At 33.5% G+C, this 16,465-nt stretch overlaps 4 protein-coding genes and 1 long non-coding RNA gene across 6 annotated transcripts; 2 read left to right on the plus strand and 3 right to left on the minus strand.

The window, feature by feature from the left end:
* Positions 1 to 181: 181 nt before the first annotated feature.
* Positions 182 to 2,653, minus strand: LOC134830042 (zinc finger protein 184-like). Its single transcript, XM_063843392.1, has 2 exons — positions 1,272 to 2,653; positions 182 to 490 (listed from the first exon to the last, which is right to left on the minus strand). Exons 1-2 carry the CDS (start codon positions 2,605 to 2,607, stop codon positions 237 to 239), a joined length of 1,590 nt encoding a protein of 529 aa, XP_063699462.1. The 5' UTR covers positions 2,608 to 2,653; the 3' UTR covers positions 182 to 236.
* Positions 2,654 to 2,725: 72 nt separating this feature from the next.
* Positions 2,726 to 7,563, plus strand: LOC134830040 (zinc finger protein 99-like). The gene is made up of 2 exons (XM_063843390.1): positions 2,726 to 5,497; positions 7,250 to 7,563. The coding sequence occupies exons 1-2, from the start codon at positions 2,776 to 2,778 to the stop codon at positions 7,501 to 7,503; spliced, it is 2,976 nt and encodes a 991-aa protein (XP_063699460.1). The 5' UTR covers positions 2,726 to 2,775; the 3' UTR covers positions 7,504 to 7,563.
* On the minus strand, positions 7,501 to 7,949 carry LOC134830046 (uncharacterized). Its single transcript, XR_010161948.1, has 2 exons — positions 7,729 to 7,949; positions 7,501 to 7,670 (listed from the first exon to the last, which is right to left on the minus strand). It is a non-coding gene; the product is annotated as an uncharacterized LOC134830046 (long non-coding RNA).
* Positions 7,950 to 8,035: 86 nt separating this feature from the next.
* Positions 8,036 to 14,170, plus strand: LOC134832053 (ubiquitin conjugation factor E4 B). Of its 2 annotated transcripts, none has more exons than XM_063845940.1 (5): positions 8,036 to 8,200; positions 8,330 to 8,556; positions 8,618 to 10,235; positions 11,344 to 12,864; positions 13,652 to 14,170. In XM_063845940.1, exons 2-5 carry the CDS (start codon positions 8,530 to 8,532, stop codon positions 13,831 to 13,833), a joined length of 3,348 nt encoding a protein of 1,115 aa, XP_063702010.1. In that variant the 5' UTR covers positions 8,036 to 8,200; positions 8,330 to 8,529; the 3' UTR covers positions 13,834 to 14,170. The 2 variants fall into 2 exon arrangements, with proteins under 2 accessions (XP_063702010.1, XP_063702011.1); XM_063845941.1 differs by having other exon boundaries at positions 8,368 to 8,556.
* Positions 13,853 to 16,455, minus strand: LOC134832054 (mediator of RNA polymerase II transcription subunit 16). The gene is made up of 2 exons (XM_063845942.1): positions 16,264 to 16,455; positions 13,853 to 16,204 (listed from the first exon to the last, which is right to left on the minus strand). The coding sequence occupies exons 1-2, from the start codon at positions 16,367 to 16,369 to the stop codon at positions 13,920 to 13,922; spliced, it is 2,391 nt and encodes a 796-aa protein (XP_063702012.1). The 5' UTR covers positions 16,370 to 16,455; the 3' UTR covers positions 13,853 to 13,919.
* Between the last annotated feature and the right edge of the window lie 10 nt (positions 16,456 to 16,465).

A 16,465-nucleotide genomic window follows, 5' to 3' on the forward strand; every position in this document is an offset into this window, starting at 1 on the left:
AAGTGAAAGACAAAACTTTAATGTGCTTTTTAATAAAAAAAATAAAAAAAAATTAAAAAAAAAATAAAAAAATATTTTTTTAATTTAAAAATCTTACTTCGTATTTTCTTCTTCTAAAAAAAGTAATAAAAAAATGTAATTCAATATTTTTTTTGTATTTATTTAAATTTTTAACTTTTTTAAAATTATTTGTAAAAATTATTAAATTTTTTTTAATTCAATTTTTTTTTTCAAAATTATATAAAATATTTCGCTTTATCATAGACGCCCATATCTTTCCATCGTCTTTCTTCCTTTGTGTAAGTTAGTTTAATTCCGAGTTGTTTTTCATGCTTTTTCAAATGTTTTCGGAAGCTACTGTGATTGGGAGTAAGATAATCACAATGATCACATTTGTGTCCCTCGCCGTTGTGAGTTTTTACGTGATCTTTGTAGGCATCAAAACGAGCAAAGGCTTTTTCACATTCAGGGCAAACATGAGGTTTTTCTCCTGAAAAAAAATTTGAAAATTTAGAATTTAGAAAGAACAAAAAAAAACTAAAAAAATAAATCATTAATAAAATTAATAGAAAAAAAATAAAATATTAAAAAAGATAGAAAACTATATTAGATTAAAAAATAATTTAAAAAAAAAAATAATTTTAAAATAAAAATTTAAATTTAAAAAAGTTTAAATTTTTCAAAATTATTTTTAAAAATTTCTTATCATATAATTTTTTTATCAAATAATTTTATTTTTTTAATAAAAATAAAATTTTTTTATATTTTTTTTTCAAATATTTTTTTTTTCATATTTGAATAAAATTAATTTAAAAATTAAAATTAATTTTAATGTAGTTAAAAATGTTGTTCATCCAAATTATTTTTTTTTTATTTTTGAGAAAAATTAAATAAAAAAATAATTAAATTAAAGTAAATTATATTAAAATTAATTAATTAATTTTTAAATTTTATTTAAATATGAATAAATAAAAATTATTTGATAAAAAATTTTAAAAAAAATAATTATATGATGAAAAATCTTTAAAAAAAAAAATTGAAAAATTTAATTTTAAAATAATATGTTTTTTTAACCTAACTTAGTTTTCTATTTTTTTTTAAATGTATTTTAATTTTTTTTTATTAATTTTATTAATAATGTATTTATTTTTTTTTTGCTATTTCAAAAATTGATTTTTGAATAAAAAAAATTTTTTTGAACGAAATTTATCAAAAAAAAAAATGTAATTAAAAAAAATAAAATTAAATAAAATATAATAAAAATAATTTACCTGTGTGACTTCTCTCATGTTCAACACACAATTGCTTCGAATTAAAACCCTTCGTACAATAAGCACATTTATGCGGCCTCTCACTCTCCGGCAAATGTGTCTTTTTATGATTCCTCAAACCCGCTACTGTTGCATAAATTTTCTCACAAGTCTCACATTTATGTCCCTTACTCGTCACAAAAATCGCTTCCAACTCCGAATGTCGTTTCATATGATTTTTCATGTCTCCCGTTAATTTTCCACATTTTTGACAAATTTCCTTCGGTCGTTCTTGCCTTTTTTCAGTCTTCACTTTATTATGCACCCTATTTCGATGTTTCAGTAAATGACTTAGCATCGTAAAATAAAGCGGGCATTCGTCACATTTATAAGGACACAACTGTTGAAAGTGAATTTCCATCAAATGACGCTTCAAATTACGTTTTATACCGAATCCAGAGCCACATTCCGCACATTTGTAGGGTTTCGGGTCCTCGTGACGCAGCAAATGATCCGTCATCGTCTCGTACGTCACAGATTTCTTACAAATTTGACACATTTTGGCTTCAGTTTTGCCCGAATTCGTAATTTTTGGATGACTTGCCATCAAATGTTGGCGATAATTGAAGAAATCATCGAATTTTATGTTGCAAATGTAACATAAACTAACGTCAAGTTTGGATTTTTCCGTACAAAATAACGAATGACGTTGCTTTTGGTCCGAAGAATCAAAGGATTTTGCACAACAAACGCATTCATGTCGATCTCCGGGAAAAAAATGAAAATTCGAACGATGTTGCACGAAAGTATTATAAACTCCATGAGCGAAATCCTGCCCGCAAAGCTCACAATGATTCGAATGCAGATTAAAATTCGAAATAAACAGCACAGATTTCTGCGATTTTTGATTGATATACACTGTCGAGCCATCAGGTTGGTCTACTTTCACGTGAATCGGATGTTGAAGCATTTGCAAGTTGCTCGGAATCAAAATCCCATCAGGCAAGTAGTCCAAAGACGATTTTTGACCCAATTTCAAGGCAAATCCGGTAAAAGTAGATTTCGACCAAATTGTATAAGGATTTTCATTTTTAAGGGAAAAAACTTGATCAATTCGAGGCAATTTCAGGTCAAGCTCAGATTTGGCATCTTCCTTCTCTATTTTTACGATGCACGGCAAAAATCGAGGAATTTCTCCGGGTTCGAGGATTTGTTCGGGCTCATCGACGGGCTCTTCTTTGATGTAAATTTCTTCTTGTTGGATGTAAGTTTGATGAGTTTCTGAACTGACAGTCGGTTGAACGGCGGGAACAAATTTTTCTTCCTTTATATCTTCTTTGGAGTCACTTAAAGACATATTTTTTTAGGTAAAAAACTTAAATTTCCTAAAAATAAAAAAATTATTTGTTTTGATTCGTTCAAAATTTGCTTCGGGATTAAAAATTTTGCGCTTTGCTAATTCAATGACAACAAAAGCGTAAAAATTCGAGTTAAATGAGTGAAATTCACAAAAAAATGTTGAAAAATGTCTGAAACAATAAACATTTTCCTCGAATTTGACGCTTCTGACGGTTACATCTTCAGCGTTCTCTCGGAGGAAAACCTGAAAAGGCGAATCGTTCGCAGTAAAGAACGAATTTTGGTTGTCAAGGAAAATCCCGCTGTTCCCAAAACCAATGTTCGAGTCTATTGTGAGGTTCGGCGGATGCCTTTGCCCTTGGAAAGCATATTTTTGAACGAAGATCCTGTTATTACGGAAGATATCAAGCCAGAATTTCCTGAAGAACTTGAATTAGGAGAAATTCCAAAATTGCCGTCTTGTTTGACAGTCAAAATCAAGCCTCTTGAAGTTTCGAAGCCTCTTGAGCCAAAACGAGGTCCTATTATCTTAACAAAAGTAAAAAGTTTGAAAAATGCTCCTCCGCCGAGCTTTTTGAAGGATCTTCAAATAAAATTACCTCGAATCGATCAAGTTTTCTCCTTAAAAAATTCAAGTTTGAGCCTTGAAGCACCAAAAAATGTTGAAAAACCGCCGGTTTTTGAAGTTCCAACGCCCGTTATCATCAAAAGTACGCCCGAAAAGCCTAATAACAAGAAATTTTCTTGCCCGAATTGCCCGATGTTCTTTACCACGAAACACGCTTTGATGACTCACACCGCGCGAAAAACTTGCTTCGTTCGAATGCTCAACGGAGAGAAAAAAATGGTTCGTCGTGTTAAGGAATACATCCCGCCTGACTTGGTTCTTCCGGATTTAAACACTATTCCGTGTCCGTATGAAAAATCTTTCCTTCAACCCGATGGAACAACAGCTTACGTGTATCACGTGAGTGAATCTAGTCTCCGAATCAGCAATTTTGACTTACAAAATTTCGTTTGCGGTATTTGTGGCGAGAATTCACGTGATTCGAAGAACCTTTTGATGCATCGCTTGCAACAACACTTCTTTCCGGGCAACAAAAGGACCTGCAATGGCTGCGAAAAGTACGTTGAAACGCACAAAGAACGTCGTGATCATGTACTTTATTGCTTGAAACACACGGAAATTGATCCGAACAAGTGTTACATCTGCAATTCGGTGTTTGCGGAGCTAACTTCGTTGAAAGTTCACCTGTATCAAGAACATCCGTACCAAAATGACCCCGTCGAGTACACATTTGAGTGCAAAATCTGCAATAAATTCTTCAAATCGCGCGATAATCGTAAAAGTCACATTCGTCGGGTGCATCAAAAGTACAAAGAACCGAGAGTTTATTGCGCGCATTGTCCGTACGAAGCGAGAAACAAGAAAACTTTGTACAATCATCTCATTACGAGACACTTCCCGAACTTGGCAGCCGAAATTTGTGAGGTTTGTCGCCCAACGAGGTATTTTGTGTCGAACTCCAAATACGTGCAACACATGTCTGCCATGCATCGCGGCTTGAAATTCAATCCTGACACAACTTTGGAAGCTTTGCGGAAACAAAACATGAAAATAATCCAAAGAAAACCGCTTCGGATGCAAAAATATCGCTTCGAGGATGTTCGAGTTCCCAAACGAGCTGACAATTTTTACGTCGAAGACATGGAAATTATTGAAGAACTTCCCGTTTTAGAGCCAAAAGTCGCTGAAAAGGCCCCTGAAGAGGAAGAAAAGGGAAATAATTACATGAAAGTTGAGCTAATCCCGTCGGATTCGACAAAAATTACGAAAAATCTCACCAAATTCGATTTGCAACTCAATCGGAAGTCAACTTTGGATTATTTGCCGGAAGGAGTTTTGATCCCGAGCAACTTTAAAACGTTCAAACATCCCATTCATGTGAGTGTTGATCAGCCGGATGGCACAACAGTGTACATTTATCAGTCCTCGGAGACGTCAATTCTGTTTATTTCGAATTTTGACTTGCGTTGTAATCGTTGCGAGCTCTGCGGACAAGATTTTTCCAACGGATTTTACACTTCTTTCATCAAACATCGTCAGAATTTCCATTTTTTCCCCGGAGATCGAGAAGAATGCGTTGCTTGCGGAAAATCCTTCGATTCGGCGGATAAACGACAACGTCACTCGTTGTTTTGCACGGAAAAAGACAAAATGGACATCGGCTTGTGCTACATTTGCAACATCCAATACGACGACTTTTACATGTATCGCCAACATTTGATGGCAATGCATCCGAGACTTTCGCACGGAGCGAAATCCAACATGCGAACATGTCCGATTTGCAGTAAAACCGTGTCGGCGAATGTCATAAGGGATCACATGCGACGTCACGACAACCCGAAGCCATACAAATGCAACGAGTGTGGCAATGTTTATGCCATCAAGCGAAGTCTCCGGAATCATTTGTTGGAAGTTCATTTTCAAGACTTGTGTTCGCACAAATGCGAAGAATGCAATCCGGTGAGGTACTTTGAAATGTTGTCGGCGTACTTGACTCATCGGAAGAACATGCACAATTTGATGGTTGATCCGAAAAATGTCTTGAGGAAACAGCCAGAGCGAAAAAAATGCCCAAAATGCGGAAAACATGTCGTTTGTCTTCAAGATCATTTGCAAACGCATGCTGATGCGGAGGCAATGTTTGTGACGAATCAGGGAAAATCTTGCGAAATTTGTGGAAAGTTGTTTAAAAAGACATCCTCGTTGATGAATCATAAGAAATCGCATTTGCCGGAGCACGAGAGACCGTTCAAGTGTGCGCATTGTGCAAAGGGATTTAATTCCATGGCAGCTGTGACGGAACATGAAAGACTTCATACAGGTGAGTTTTATTTTTTTAACAAACTTTTTTTTATCGAAAATTTAATTTTTTCATCCAAAAAAAAACAATTTTTTAAAAATAAGATTTTTTTGTCAGAGGGCGCTAATTTATCATTTTTAATAATTTTATAACTCAAAACTGCCAAAAAATTGAAACTGAAAAAATTTTTTTTCTTTGACATAGTTTTGATTTGAAAACTAAATCAAGACAAAAACTGTGTCAAAAACTATGTCAAAAACTGTGTCAAAGCAATTTTTGTCAAATCTTGCTCCAAATGAATAAAAATTTGTCAGAGGGCTCTAATTTATCATTTTTAATCGTTTTATAACTTAAAACTGCCAAAAAATTGAAACTGAAAAAATTTTTTTTCTTTGACATAGTTTTGATTTGAAAACTAAATCAAGACAAAAACTGTGTCAAAAACTATGTCAAAAACTGTGTCAAAGCCATTTTTGTCAAAACTTGCTCCAAATGGATAAAAATTTGTCAGAGGGCTCTAATTTATCATTTTTAATCGTTTTATAACTCAAAACTGCCAAAAAATTGAAACTGAAAAAATTTTTTTTCTTTGACATAGTTTTGATTTGAAAACTAAATCAAGACAAAAACTGTGTCAAAAACTATGTCAAAAACTGTGTCAAAGCAATTTTTGTCAAATCTTGCTGCAATTTTTGTCAAATCTTGCTCCAAATGGATAAAAATTTGTCAGAGGGCTCTAATTTATCATTTTTAATTATTTTATAACTTAAAACTGCCAAAAAATTGAAACTGAAAAAAAAATTTTTCTTTGACATAGTTTTGATTTGAAAACTAAATCAAGACAAAAACTGTGTCAAAAACTATGTCAAAAACTGTGTCAAAGCAATTTTTGTCAAATCTTGCTCCAAATGGATAAAAATTTGTCAGAGGGCTCTAATTTATCATTTTTAATTATTTTATAACTAAAAACTGCCAAAAAATTGAAACTGAAAAAAAAATTTTTCTTTGACATAGTTTTGATTTGAAAACTAAATCAAGACAAAAACTGTGTCAAAAACTATGTCAAAAACTGTGTCAAAGCAATTTTTGTCAAATCTTGCTCCAAATGGATAAAAATTTGTCAGAGGGCTCTAATTTATCATTTTTAATCATTTTATAACTCAAAACTGCCAAAAAATTGAAACTGAAAAAAAAATTTTTCTTTGACATAGTTTTGATTTGAAAACTAAATCAAGACAAAAACTGTGTCAAAAACTATGTCAAAAACTGTGTCAAAGCAATTTTTGTCAAATCTTGCTCCAAATGGATAAAAATTTGTCAGAGGGCTCTAATTTATCATTTTTAATCATTTTATAACTCAAAACTGCCAAAAAATTGAAACTGAAAAAAAAATTTTTCTTTGACATAGTTTTGATTTGAAAACTAAATCAAGAAAAAAACTGTGTCAAAAACTATGTCAAAAACTGTGTCAAAGCAATTTTTGTCAAATCTTGCTCCAAATGGATAAAAATTTGTCAGAGGGCTCTAATTTATCATTTTATAACTTAAAACTGCCAAAAAATTGAAACTGAAAAAAAAATTTTTCTTTGACATAGTTTTATTTTAAATCAAGACAAAAAAAAAAAAAAATTTTTGTCAAATTTGCTCCAAAAATAAAAATTTGTCAGAGGGCTCTAATTTATCATTTTTAAATTTATTATTTTTTTTTTTTTAATTAAAATTAAAAAAAAAATTTTTAATAAAAATTTAATTTTTAAATATTTTTTTTTTTAGGTGAAAAACCCCTCGTTTGCCCATTTTGTCAAAAAGCCTTTGCCCGTCAACAAACATACACGGATCACGTAAAAACTCACACAGGTCAAGGTTACAAATGTGAACATTGCGACAGAGTCCTGAACGATCACAGCAGTTTCCGGAAACACTTGAAGGTACACGAAAAGGAGCTTGGCATAAAACTTACTTACACAAAAGACGAACGACGCTGGAAAGACATGGGCTTGTACGAAAAAGCAAAAGATTTCATCTAAATTTACTTAAAAAATAATAAATGTTATTTGTCACAAAATAATTCACGTTCAAATCTCAGAAAATCTTCTTTACTGAACACGGAATTTCCTTCCGCGGCTTCTTGAGCAGCTTTTTCCTCCAAAACTTGCTTTTTTGCTCTCGTACCTTGACGAGCGTTATGGAACATCTGAAAAAAAGTTAAAATTTAATTAATTTCTTGCGGAAAATTACAAAAAATTTCTTACTTTTTCAAAATCTGGTTTCTTTTTTGAACTCGAAACGTCACTGCTCATCGCCAAAAGTTTCTTTAAATTTTCTTCAACGGATTTTCCGTCATTTTTTGTTCGCTGTTTCGCTTTTTTATTTGATTTTTTCTTCTTGGCATCCTTCGAAGGCTTATCCTCGACGATTTGAAGGCTTTTTTTCAGGATTTGCGAAGACATGGTTCACGCTGGTTTGTTGTCATTGAATTAGCAAAACGAGAAGTTTCAAGTCCCGAAGCACAATTCAAAAATATTTTTGCAGATTGGGACTCATCAGCTGCGATGAGATTGCAGAATTAGCGACGTCGGAGAGAAAACTGTGGAAATTTCGAAGAAAACGCGAAAATTTACTGTAATTTTGTACAATAAATTAGTTTGTAACTTTAGTGCAAGACGTTGCAATAGAAATTTCGCGAAAAATATTAGAAAATTGCGCGAAAAATTAGTGAATAAGGTGAGGTCGATGGCAAACAGAAATTTTTCAATGACAAATTTTCTCTCGGGGAAAATTTTGTTTTGTGCCAATCAATCAAAAAGTGTTTTTTTCGTGCATTCAATGCTGTTTTTTTTTGTTTTCTTATAGGAATTTTTAATAATAAGAATTTTTTGATATAAAAATAGTCGTCGACGTTTCTACGCAGGGAACAAACAAAGGAACGAAACACAAAAATTCTATTTATACGATCCTTTGTCTCTGTTGTTCTGGTTGTCTGGTACCTAAAATTTCACTCGTCTCGCGAAGAAACATCAAAAACGTGCCAGAAAATCGTTGCGTGGTGAAAAATGAGTGCAGAACTAACTGCAGAAGAGGTATTTTGCCATTGAAAATATTAATTTTCATTTTTTTCACAAAATTTTCTCATTTTCGTAGATTCGTTTGCGTCGTTTAAGACGTCTCGGAGGCAATTCCGCATCTGAATCTGTATCAGCGCCTTCGGAAACAGTCTCGGATTCGAATAAAAATGTCATTATTGAACCTCGTATCGCCTCGCCTGTCAGAGAAACGCCCGTAATTGACAACAAATCCTCCGTTGACGAGGTAAATTTGAATCAGAATGCTTCTTGCATGGAAACTGATGATTGCGGAGCGTCAGACAAAGGCGCTGATGGCGATTCGGGCATCGAAAACATGGAAACGGATGATGCGAATAAGCAAATTAAGCCCGTCGAGATAAAAATTAACGTTGAAGACGAAATTCGTGCCACAATTTCGCGCATTTTGAATGCCTCGTGGGCGGAACAGTGCGAGGGATCGATTGTCGTGCCAAATACTGCCAGTAACTTCCTCGAGAACATCTATCAGGAGGATGAAACACACGCAGATATCGTGGGCGAAGTCATTTTGGAAGTAATTGAGATGTTTATGAGTGGCGCCTTGCATCGAGAGGTCGTTCGCGATGATTCAGCGGAAGATTTATACACGATGCCATCGAAAAAGCAAAAACAAGAGGAAGGAACGTCGGAAAATATGGAAGTTGATGATGCCAAAGCGAGTTCCTCGAAGACAAGTAACGAAGACAGAGCTGTGGGCATCCTTCAATACATGAATCTCTCGTATCAACGAGCTTGCGCTGAACTTCGAGCTCGAAAAATTCATCCAGAGATCGAATCTGCGATAAAAATGACCCAAGAACAAATTGTGCGATACGCAATTCTCTTGTTGACGGGACAACTTGATGCTTTGTACGACGGAGAGCCTTCCCAAAAAAGTCCTTTGTTGCCTCTTTTGCAAGACAGCTCAATAAACGATGAATTTTTGCATCGCATCATCACAGAAACCAGTACGACGGATCTCGAAGCGTTCAATATCATCTTTCAGCAACTCGTGAACAATCTTTTTCACAAACAACAAGCTTCCTGTGTGAACATCAACATCGTTTCGGATGCCCTTGACTTGCTCAAGGAACTAATTGACATCAAAACGAACGGCAATGATCGCCCATTGTGCAAACTCATCGTGAATCATCGACATTTTTTGCCGAAATTGTGCACCGAAGTGCCTGCACGGGAAATTTCAAAAGTTACGTTGCTTGCGCCGTTCTTGAGTATTTCGATTTTTGCGGATGAAAACCCTCTTTTTGCCGAGCATCATTTCAAGGACTCGCAAGCGACGTTGAACGAACATGTCGACAAGATGTTTGGCGAGTCGATACAGAATATGATCGATCGCACACGCACAACGTTGCACGGAGTGTTCTTGACGTTGATACAAAATGTCGATTCGCGCGCAAAGACGTTGGAATATCTCGCGGAAGTGTTGAAAAATAACGAAAAGCGGATTCAGTACAATGCGGATGAACGAAATTTGGCGAAAGATGGATTTATGTTGAACTTTATGAGTGTCATGCAACATCTCGCGGTGAAAGTGAAGCTCGAAAGAGTCGACATTTATTACGCTTTTCATCCGGAATCGTTAATTTTGATGAAAGAAGACACGACGAAACTCAGATATACCTCGCAAGAGTACACGGATTGGCTGAAAAAGATTCGTAAGTATTTTATGAGAATCAAATTTTTAATTTTTTTTTATGAGAATTTTTTTTTTTTTTTAAAGAAAAAATTTTCATAATTTTCTGTACATTGAAAAATTTTTTAAATTTAAATAATTTTTTTATGTAAAAAATTTTGAAATTTTATGACTTGTTGAACAAATAATTATTTTTTAATTTTATTAAATTTTTAATTTCTTATGAAATTTTAAACATTTTATTTTAAATTTAATTTTTTTTTTCGTATGAAAAATTATAAAATTTAGCCTTTGATAATATTTTTTGAAATTCAACATTATTTTTTAATTCTAAACTGTTTTTTTAATTGAATATTTAATTTTTTTTCTCAAAAAAATATTTTTTAACTTAAAATTATTTTAAAATTATGAATTTATGAGACCCTTCAATGAATTTATCAACCTTCATTATTAAATGTTTTAATTATTTTTAAAATATTTTTTTTTTTTTTAAATTTTAAGTAAAAGTATTTTTATTATTTTAATTATTTTTTTTTAATTTAAAAAAAAATTTACATGATTAAATTTTTTTTTTTATATTTATTGATCTTTAACAAACTTGAAACTATTTTTTTTTAATCAAATATATTAACTTTTATTTAAATTTAAAAAAAATCAAAAAATTAATTATTTTCAATTTCATTATATCAAAAATAATTTTTTTATCAAAAATTAAAAAAAATATATAAATTTTGTCTAAAAATTATTTTTTTTTTTTAAATATTATTTTAGATTTTTTTATTTGATTTTTGTTCACATGAAAAATTAATAAATTTTACTTTAAAAATTCAACATTTTTTTTTTAATTTTAAACTAATTTTTTACAATATATTATAACTATTTCTGTCAAATTATTTTTGACTATTTTTTTACTTAAAATTTTAATTTTTTTCTCAATGAATTTTTTAACTTAATTTTTTTTTTAATTTTATTTATTTATTTTTTTGCCTTTATTTTTATTTATTTTTAAAATAATTAATTTTTTACTATTTTTGATATAATTAATTTTTATTATTTAAAAAATTAATTTTTTATTTTAAATTAAAAAAAAATTCATAAATTCTAACCTTTTTATTTTTTTCTCATTTCAGGAGAGACAAAAGATTGGGAAGCCCCGAAATTCACCTCTCAATGTTGGTTCCTTACCTTACAAGCGCATCACTTGGGAATCATTCCCGCCATTCAACGATACCAAAAGCGTCTTCGCGCCATCAAAGAACTCCAACGGATGGTCGACGAACTGAAACAAACGAAGAAACAATGGGAAAATACGCCTCAAGCACGTCGCAACCAACAATTCATCGATCGTTGGGGACAACAAATAAAAAAATTGACCCGCGCAAAGCAAGCAAGCGATATCGGCTTAATCGATCCAAATCTCCTGCGACGTTGTTTGCAATTCTACAGCAGTGTTTGCGAATACATTTTATACGCCATGGAAGATCGCAAAGTTGAAGGTCCTTTCATCAATCAAATTTCTCCGCCAAATTTGAAACCTTCGGAACTTTTTTCCGCGCTGCCCGAATGGTACATCGAAGATATCGCGGATTTCCTGCTTTTCTGCATGCAGTATTCGATGGAAGTTGTGTACGAATGCATGGATCAGTCGATTATCACGTGGCTTTTGACGTGCGTTTGTGCCCCGCATATGGTCAAAAATCCGTATATCACTGCCAAACTTGTCGAAGTACTTTTTGTGACATCGCCTTCCATTCAGAGCTCCTCAAATCCGCTGATCAAGAGTATTTTGAATCATCATCTCGCCCAAACGGTTCTCGTGAGTTCGTTAATGAAGTTTTACACGGACATCGAAACGACGGGACAAAGCACGGAATTTTACGACAAATTCACAATTCGCTATCACATCAGTCATTTGTTCAAGGGAATGTGGGAAAGTCTCGTGCATCGTCAAGCGATGATCCAAGAGTCGAAAAGTGGCAAGGAATTCATCAAATTCGTCAATATGCTGATGAACGACACAACTTTCCTCCTCGATGAGAGTATGGAGAACTTGAAACGCATTCACGAGACACAAGCACTGATGATGCGCGAAGAAGAATGGAAGGAACTGCCGCAGGAAGAGCAAACATCACGTCAACGTCAACTTTCGCAAGACGAGCGGCAATGTCGTTCGTATCTCACACTTGCCCGCGAAACGGTCGACATGTTCCATTATCTCACGATCGACATCAAAGAGCCCTTTTGGCGTCCCGAACTCGTCGATCGTCTCGCTTCCATGCTGAATTACAACATGCGACAACTCTGTGGACCAAAATGCAGCAATTTGAAAGTTCGGAGTCCCGCCAAATACGGATGGGATCCACGGAGATTGCTCGGACAAATTATTGACATCTACTTGCATCTGGCGTGTGATAAATTTGCAGCGGCAATGGCGGCGGATGAACGTTCGTTTAGTGCTGCGAGCTTTAATGATGCCATGAAACGCATTGAACGATTGTCGATTCGATCGACGATTGAGTTGGAAAAGTTTAAGACGTTGATTGAGCAAGCGTCGAATATTGTAGCGGCGAATCAACAAAATGACGAGGATTATCAAGATGCGCCCGAAGAGTTCTTTGATCCGCTTATGTCGACTTTTATGGAAGATCCAGGTGAGAATTTTATTCAAATTAGAATTGATTTTTTTTAAATTTCTGAAGCTCAGATGTTTAGTTTAAAAAATTAAAAATATTTTTTTTATGAAAACTTAAGAATGAATTTATTTATTTTTTTTATTTTTTATTTTTTTTGAAAAATTAAGAATACTTTTTAATTGAAAAATTTAAGAATGAATTTAAAAAATTTATTTATTTTTTTTTTTTTTGAAAAATGATAAAAATTAAAAATTTCATGAAATTCGGTAAGAATTAAAAATTTATAAAAACTTAAAAATGAATTTTTTTTTTTTTTGAAAAATTAAGAATGAATTTTTTAAGAAATAATTCTTTATGAAAAATTAAAAATAATTTTTTAAGAATTTTTTTTATGAAAACTTAAGAATGAATTTATTTTTTTTTTTTTTTTTTTTGAAAAATTAAAAATGAATTTTTTAAGAAATAATTCTTTATGAAAAATTAAAAATTAATTTTTTAAGAATTTTTTTTATGAAAACTTAAGAATGAATTTCTAAAAATTTTTTTTTTTTGAAAAATTAAAAATGAATTTTTTAAGAAATAATTCTTTATGAAAAATTAAAAATAAATTTTTTAAGAATTTTTTAATAAAAACTTAAGAATGAATTTCTAAAAATGATTTTTTTTTATAAAAATATAAAAATACTTTATATAAAAAGATAATTTTTTTTGAAAAATTATAAATGAATTTCTTATGCTAAAAATTATTTTCAAAACATTAAAATAATTTAATTTAAAATATAATTTTTTTCTTAATTTTTTTCAGTAATTCTCCCATCGGGCACCATCATGGATCGCCCAATAATCACACGTCACTTACTTAACAGCAACACAGATCCCTTCAATCGCCAAACACTCACAGAAGACATGTTACTGCCCGCGACTGAACTCAAGGAACGTATCAAGGCATGGAAAGACGAGAAACGGAAGGCGAATCAACAAAAATAAATAAAAAAAATAATTTATAAATTAAAAATACTTTTATATTAGAATTAAAAAAAATGAAAATACAAAAAATTCTTAAAATTAAGTCATTAATAAATTTGTTCCGCAGTCATTGTTTGCCAAAATCCATTACAACGACATCCGCCCCATCGCTGCTCCCAAGATTTCATAATTTTATTCGTTGCCACGCTATTCATATTCGTAAAAACGCCGCATCTCGTGCATTTTCGGATCTGTTTGGGTCTCGTCCCGAGCTGCAAATACCTCACAGAATCAATTATCGTCGAATTTGTCGATCCATCGAGCAAATGAATGTCCGGATAGTACTTTAACGCTTCCGAATCTTCGCCATAATCGACAATTACAGGAATTAAATTGTTCAATGGAGGATTTGTCAAGCCATGACGCGGCGCGACGAACTGAACTTGAGGCGCCAAAACTTGTGTCAGGGCGCAACATTCATCCAACAAGAGTTCATCCGGTTCATTCGGGTTCAATGCAAGTTTTGTGAGCAATCTGAAGAGTGCGGCAAGGACATCTTGATTTTCCGGGGATCGTGCGAAGATCGGAAGACATTGTTTCCGCAGCAAACCCCAAATTCGGATCATCACGAGAAGTTCTCTCAAGCAATTAAGTGCTACCAAGTCACGTGAAATGTCGTATCCCACGGATTTTCCTCGAGTTTCGGGTAATCGGGAGAGAATATACAACGCCAAGTCAGCAACCCATTGAATTAGCTGCTGCAACGACTGAAGAGTGTACGTTTCGACGGTAAAATCTTTCGCTTCCAAGTTCATCAGGACCTTATCAACGTCAGGAACGGATTCCGAAAGAGCTAATGCGAGATTTGATTCGACATCTTTCATGCTGCCATCAAGCGAAGTCAGTTCGGAAGGTCGCAGCAACGATTTAAAAGCAATTAAAATCGAATTTAGCATCAAAAGGTTCGACAAATCTTGAGATTTTAGTTGTCCATGTCCGTTTAAGCGATAAATATTGATTTTAATCACTTGCAGGGGCACGTAATAATATTGTTGCAAGTGTTGTTGTTGTCGATTGAAGTTTTCGCCGAGCTTATCGATAATCGCATCGCCTGTAGAAGCCTTGATATTCAACAAAACATCCAAATAATCGTTCATATTGACCAAAGAGTACTCCAAAGCAGTAACAATGTAGTTGAGATACGGGTCTCGTAACATAAATCCACAGCGGAAACCAAACATCTGCCCTTTTGTGTCGAGAACGAGCAACACATGACCCATATATGTCGCGCAAAGTGCTCCAACAGTCACGGGAAGTCGAGATTGCTTCGAATTTTCACTTGAAATCGGGTAATTTAGAGTCGTTTTGCAAATTTCCTTCAACGAATCCGTTTTCAGGACATGAATTATGCCGTCGTTTGTTGATAAAAACGTACATTGAGGCCCAATTGGGGTGCTGCAACGATTAAAAGCAACAACGTGGGATGTATGGAGATACTGCGAAGCTTGTTGCCATGCTAAAGTCTTAAAAACATCATTTTTGTTCGCTTGAAATAACTTTTTTAGAGACTTTGATTGCTCTTTTAGGACAAAAGTCTCTACCGAAGAGCCTGTCGAATGGTTTGTCACAACGAGTAGGGTGTCGCTGTCATCTTGCGTCGTCCATTTAAGCCCAAAAAACTTCCCTGAAGCGACTTGCGCTTCTGCTCCATGCAAAAAACTCGGCAATGCACTCGTTGAAATTTGTAATTTTTCGCCTTGTTTCGTTATTTGTACGCGAAATCCTTGAATCATGGTCGTTTGAGTGCTTTTTCCATTCGCAACTGCTATCAAAAATTGCCCGTTTTTGCTGTAAGTGACGTCAGCGGTCGTGAAAAAGTTTCGTGTCACAGCGAGACTTTCGGTAGAAGCTTCTAACTGTACAGGTTCATTCGGTCCAGCAGCAATTTCCTCTGTGGGAAGCAAAAAAGCACCCAACATGCCCGTTTCGGTGACAACTAAACATCCTTCGAGCCCGACGCCGCCAAATCCGCGCACAGAAGGTCCAAATTTTCGCGTTCTGATGAACTTTTCAAAGTAGGAATGTTGATTTGCTTCTTGTTTTTCGTTCAAAACGAGTTTTTGCCCATTATGGAAGAACACACAGCGAATTATTTGCTCTCCGGGGAAGGAAACGTTACAAGCTTCAATCCAAGTTGAGAGTAAATTGTCTTTCATGGTCCAAATACGAACTGTTCCGCTTGTATCTGCTGTGAGGAGAAGCTTTCCTGAAGTATCCCATTCGAGAATGATGATTTCATGAAGACTCGATGTGATTTTCTCGCATTTCCATGGAGCATTTAGATCACTAACGTACACAAAATGCCCATATTTGTCGTTGTTTGGCTTTTGAGCTGTGAATTTGAAGAGAAATTAATATTTTTAAGTCAAAATTGAAGAAATTTCTACTTACAATTTGTATAGAAAGCAACCAAACCGGCAGATGATGTCGCTAAAAGTACTTTTTCGGGCAAATTTGGGTTTTTCAAAGTGCCTTGCACAGCAAATAGGAGATCCATGATGAAAATTTTGTCGAAAAATTATTAAAAAATCACTTTTTTGCCTTAAAATTGTACGAAAAATCAAAAAATCATCACAATTTGCTTTTTCAAAAG

The sequence above is a fragment of the Culicoides brevitarsis genome, chromosome 2 (genome assembly GCF_036172545.1).
Source record: "Culicoides brevitarsis isolate CSIRO-B50_1 chromosome 2, AGI_CSIRO_Cbre_v1, whole genome shotgun sequence".
NCBI classification, from domain to species: Eukaryota; Metazoa; Arthropoda; class Insecta; order Diptera; family Ceratopogonidae; genus Culicoides; species Culicoides brevitarsis.